We start from the raw sequence: 5,798 nt of genomic DNA, 5'->3' as shown, positions 1-5,798 counted from the left end.
GCGTAGTACCATCAACCCATCGACGTCACAGAGTGAACGGGAATTGAAGGAAAATAGCAGTACACTTCAAAGAGGTAGATCAAGTTGGCCATTTCTGTTTTCAGCGCTGAGAGAGAGAGAGAGAGAGTGTGTGTGTAGGGGGAAAGGGTGGGGGGAGATCAATGAATTGTTCTTCACCATTGCCAAGAAAGGCTATTGTGGGGTTTGAAGCTGGCCAATCTGTGTTATCGCTCCATTCACACGCCAAGCTTAGAATACAGCTCTTGCCAAAGGCAACCCCTACCCCCCCCCCCCCTTCCCCCTAGCCCCCACCACCATTTTCCTGCCAAACGGCGCTAACAGCAGCTTCTGTTCTGCACCTCCCTGTCGATGATTGCGATTTGTCTGCCGCCCCTTCACGAGAAAAGAAAGCAGAAGAGGGAGAAATTCCATTCCCATCAACGAGCGAACAAAAGCCGTAGAAAATATCCCTGCTTCCGTTCGATGAGAAACCAACACAACATCAACATCCGTTGAAAAAATATTTTACTTCTATTCCACTGCGAAATAAAATGCAGATATTGATGTGGGCAGTCTGAAAGGTATGCGGTCAGAATTAGTGCACAGGAGTGTTTGCGATGTGGTGACTGAGCATTTGGTGCTATTGATGATGAGCGAATTACAGGGGAAGGCAGAAGTATCTTCCAACACAGAAGTAAAACGTTGTGCAAACGGCAGTGTGACTGCACTCTATTATGAAAGCGGACAGAGCAGTACAACTGTCGTTCTCTGCTGCACAGGGCTATGACTAGGACTATGGAACGATGCAGTTTTCGCTCCACAACGAGAGACAAGAACCCACTGTGATCAGCCTTTTGCGCGGAAAAAGGTCACCAGCGCTATTTGGTTAATTTGTCACATTGCGGCTTCGTGGGGGAAAAAATCCATGTTGTCCTTTTGAAAATAGACGAAAGTGTAGGGAGAGAATAGAGAGCACAAGTTGTGTGTGTCTGTGTGTGTGTGTCTGTGTGTGGGTGTGGGTGTGCTGGGACGCGTCGATTTTGTGTGTACATATGTGTGGTGAATTTCCTCAAGAGAATGTGGAGTGTGCTTTCTTGGGTGGCTCCGCGGAGGAAGCTTTGATGTTGGTGTTGTCCAGGAGTGGTCTGCTGCTACGAGAAGGAAGAAGCTAAATCAGTAGACCAGCCCTTTTCCCTGCCTTACTTCTGCATGATGGACCATCTGGAAATCATCGAATTCTAAAACACGATGAGGGTTGAAGGAATAAAATACCGTTGGACTCTTGTTTTCTGCCTTCGCAACAGTTTAGCTGCTTCACTCAACGGGGCCCATCCAGTCATGAGCTTGTCTTGAGAGGAAAAGAAAAAACCAAAACAACCTCAAACATAAGCGAGGTCTCGAACCTCGTCGAGCGTTGTCGGTCTGAGCGTTTATTGTCTTGTAACAGCAGCGGGAAATCCAATGCACATTTAATTTTGCTGAAGGGAATTCACCTTTTTACAGGAATCCAAAACACTAATCGTCGTCAAACCAAGATCTCTCAGGGATCCGTGTAAGCAACAACACAACGACGACGTTGAAGGGATTTCGTCTTTCTATAGGAGTCCAATACAAACTAAAAATTGTTAAACCAACATCCTTCAAAAAACGATAAAAAAACCAACAACAACACAAAAACATAAAAACAAAACAAGGTCATCATTTAACAACGAAAAAAACAACAACAGCAACAGCAAGAACAAAAGCTGAAGGCAATCAGTTTGCCTTTTTCAAAGCAATCCAAAAAACACTCATCGTCGTCACAAAACACCACCAACCACCAACCGACTTTTTCACAGTAATCCAAAAATACTAATCGTCGTCAAAACGCCACCACCACCACCACCAACCAACCAACCAATCAGCCAACAACCAAACCACCAACCACACCATTTTTGGCACAACAAGAGCAAGAAGAAAGTTGAAGGCAATCAGCCTTTATCACAGGAATCCCAAAACACTCATCCTCGTCCAAACACCACCAGCCAGCACCGTTTGGAAGGAATCAAGGACAAGGACCACCCCAACCCGCAACAACAACAACACAACAACGGCACTTGCGGCAGCCGCAGCGGCACTGTCGGCCGCCGTCAGTCAGTCGCGCGCCAGGGGCCTGGCCGTCGAGCACGGCCATACGCGCGGCGGCGACGCTCCTTTTCCGGTTCCGCTGGTGTCACCACGGCCCGACGCCGGCGGTGAGGACAAAGGCGGTCTGGATGAGAAACATCATGGACAAGCAGAACGTGCGGACTCTGTCGCTCATCGTCTGCTGCTTCACCTACTTGCTGGTCGGGGCGGCGGTCTTCGACGCCCTGGAGTCAGAGTTCGAGGTGGAGAACAACCGCACGCTGACGGCGACGGAGCGGTCGATCCAGGAGAAGTACAACATCTCCTCGGAGGACCTGGAGACGATGAGGAAGAACGTAGTCAAGCTCGTGCCTTACAAGGCCGGCACCCAGTGGAAGTTCGCCGGGGCCTTCTACTTCGCTCTGACTGTGATTACCACTATTGGTGAGTTTGTTTGTGTGTGTGTGTATGTTTTGTGTGTGGATGTGGTGGGGGTGTGGAGGGGGTTGGGGGTTTTGTGCGTGTGTGTGTTATGGGGAGGGAGGGGGGTGGGGGGGTTGAGTGGGTGTGTTTGTGTGCCTTCTTCACTGTCACTGATTACTACTGTCGGTGTGTTTTCTTTTCTCTTTTCTCATTTTTGGGGGGGGGGGGGGGGTGGGAGTAAGAGCTGGAGGGTGTCTTTAGTGGATGGTTGGGTAGGTGGTGGTAGTGGGGAAGGGGTGGGAAAGGGGAGGGCTGTGTGTGTGTACGTGTGTGTTTGTGCACATGTATGTTTGATTTTGTGTATATTTATTTGTGGTGTGTGTTTGCATTTCGGATTGGTGTGGGGGCAGGAGAGTGAGTGAGTGAGTGTGTGTCTGTGTGTGTCTGTGTAAGTGTGTATGTGTGTATTTGTGTGTGTGTGTGTGTGTGTGTAAGGGTGTGTGTGTGTAAGTGTGTGTGTGTGTGTGTGCTTATCGAAAAGATAATGAAATTTGGGGTCTCAGTCGTGTCGTGTTACATTCATCAACTTTTTCACATGCACACACACATGCGCGCGCGATCGCACATTCACATGCACGCACACATGCACACACACACACACACTCAGAATACAGTCAAACACACAGACACACACACACACACACATACACACACACACACACACACACACACACACACACACACACACACACACACACACAGAGAGAGAGAGAGAGAGTCGTGCCAATAATTGTTTCGAGATTTATTGAAATTCAGCGTACACTCGGTGAGAGAAATGAAAAGCTGTTTCTGTCTTTATGGTCTGCGCCTTTTTGTCCTTCCGCCCTTTTGGTCGACCCTGTTCGCGCGGAGGAGAAGGGGAGGGTGGGTGGGGTGGTAGGGATGGAGAGTGAAATGGGGTGGGGGGTGGGGGGGGGGGGGTAATTCGCCTGGCTTTGATTGTGGGTCTTGTAAGTCCTTTACATTGAATCATCCAAAAAATAAAAAAATAAAAAATAATAATCTGTTGCAGTAAAAACCAGTGGAAAAAAAACAACAACACCATGGGTTTTTTTTCGTTTTTTGCTTTTCTTCATTTATTCATTTATAATTATATATCTGTCTATTTGTCAATCAGTTTTTTTTTTGTTTTTTTTTGTTTGTTTGTTTGCATTTTTGTTGTTGTTGGTTGTTTGTTATGGGGAGTGGAAGGGATATCATCCATACTTAATATTTTCTTCGTTCGACTTTATAAAATCATTTAATTGATTTGTTTATTGACTTGTTTTGCTAACGATGTTGGAAAATGTTGGAAAGTGGTTTGATTTTACGCACTGACATGGATACGTAAAGCAGAAAGTTACGTAGGATTTGTTTTCTCCAATACACGCGTGATGTTCAGGTGGATGAGTTGTTATTCAAAACGTCTTTTTTTTTTTTTACTATCGTGATGTTCATCTGGGGCAATTGACTCCAATCAAATTTCTTTTATCAAGTGTTTGTTGAAGCGAAAATTGTGTGCTAAAAACCAAACAGTTGCATCTAGTTAGTCTTTTCCTTGTTTTACGATCATAATACGGATATCACAGTTTCAAACTTTCCCTCTCTTCAACGTGACTTTCAAGCTTCGATAAATTATCACAAAAACCACCAAGATTTTCGTGATTGTCAGTCCGGACAGGGCTAATTCCTTCGCTAAATTTATGATTGATGGATCGGGCGCGTTCTCCGAGACAATATTGATCTTTATCAAAATCACAAACGTTCCGACCACGATATCGTTTATTTATTTATAGTCTGTTCATCTAAGATGATGATATTAGACTGAAAATAAATGATTATTATTATTATTTGGATTATTATCATTTCTATCATAATGATGATTGTTATTATTAATTAGAAATCGACATTTCTGTATATTCGAATGAAAAGGGGGGGCGGTTGAGGTGTAGGGGAGGGGGCAAGGGGGAGGGGACTAAGAAAGGAAGAGAGAGAGAGAAAACAGAATGTGGAAAAGATCGAGTACAAAATGTAAAATGCAGAGGGTGAGTGTCAGTGATTGGGGAAAGAAAAAACACATAATATTGGAAGGGGGTGTGTGAGAGGGGGGCCGGGGGAAGCGGGATTAGGGACAAAAAAAAATTATCATTAATCAAATATTGTATGCACTACTTCTGTAGATTATTTTTTGAAAAGAGGTTCATGTGGGGGGACCTATAATAAACAACCAACTGGACTATTTTAACACATAACTAGCTAACTTTTAATAAAGAACAGTTTGAAAATGGTAAGAAACATTCAACACAGAAACCCATTTTCGGTATTCTCCTGTTTCTGGCGTTTTTCTTCAATATTTTTTTTAAATTGTAGGAATTGGAATTGTGCGATTAGATGATGTGTAAACTGCATACGTTGATCCACACTATATTTTTGTGTGCTCTTTGGACACAAGTACAGCTGCGAGTAAACCCAGGTAGGTAGTCTATAACAAAACATGGATATTACGAACAGTATGGTATCTTCCTCCCACTACCACCCCCTCCCCCACCCCCACCACCACCCTCCAGCCCCTTCCCTTCACCTCCCCACCTGCACCACCCCCAAAGAAGAGGGGGGGAACCATGCAAGAAGCGCGCGTCGAAAATAGATCCTGGTCTAAGCATGACTCCCCGAATAACGAGAGTTGCGCAACGAGGGGCAGAAGAGACCAGTGAGTGCGAGTTCTCGGTAGTGTTGAGTGCTCCATGACCCGTCACTGCCTTACAAGGGGAGGTAAACATGGACAGCACCAGCAGCAAACTGGGGGCTGGTTGGGGGAGGGGGGGCTGTGGGGCGAGGGGGGTGGGTGTGTGTGTGGGGGCTGGCATTGAGGGTTGTTTCGCTCTGCGAAAAGCTGATCAGACGATGCTATTAGCTCCTGGCTGCTCTGCCAGCTGAAGAGAAGCAGTTGCCGTAGGAGCTAAAGAAAGCAGCTGCCCATAAATTGGACATGGGGGGTCTTTTGTAGGCCTCGTCAGAATATAGTCATAGACATGGGTCTTCTGTAGGCCTCGTCAGAATATAGTCATAGACATGGGTCTGTTGTAGGCTGTGTCGGAAATAATATGGAGATGGGTCTTTTGTAGGCTCTGTCAGAAATATCATGGAGGTAGGTCTTTTGTAGGCTATGTCAGAAATATCATTGACATGGGTCTTTTGTAGGCCGTGGCAGAACTATCATGGAGATGGGT

At 45.7% G+C, this 5,798-nt stretch overlaps 1 protein-coding gene across 1 annotated transcript in view; it reads left to right on the top strand.

The window, feature by feature from the left end:
• Positions 1-2,267: 2,267 nt before the first annotated feature.
• Positions 2,268-5,798, top strand: part of LOC143291003 (two pore potassium channel protein sup-9-like) — a 98,285-nt gene continuing 94,754 nt past the window's right edge. Inside the window, exon 1 of the mRNA XM_076600591.1 lies at positions 2,268-2,550. Coding sequence (XP_076456706.1) covers positions 2,268-2,550 — 283 coding nt within the window. The remainder of the gene's footprint in view (positions 2,551-5,798) is intronic.

The sequence above is a fragment of the Babylonia areolata genome, chromosome 16, assembly GCF_041734735.1.
Source record: "Babylonia areolata isolate BAREFJ2019XMU chromosome 16, ASM4173473v1, whole genome shotgun sequence".
NCBI lineage: Eukaryota > Metazoa > Mollusca > Gastropoda > Neogastropoda > Buccinidae > Babylonia > Babylonia areolata.
This window is presented reverse-complemented; position numbering and strand designations above follow the sequence as displayed.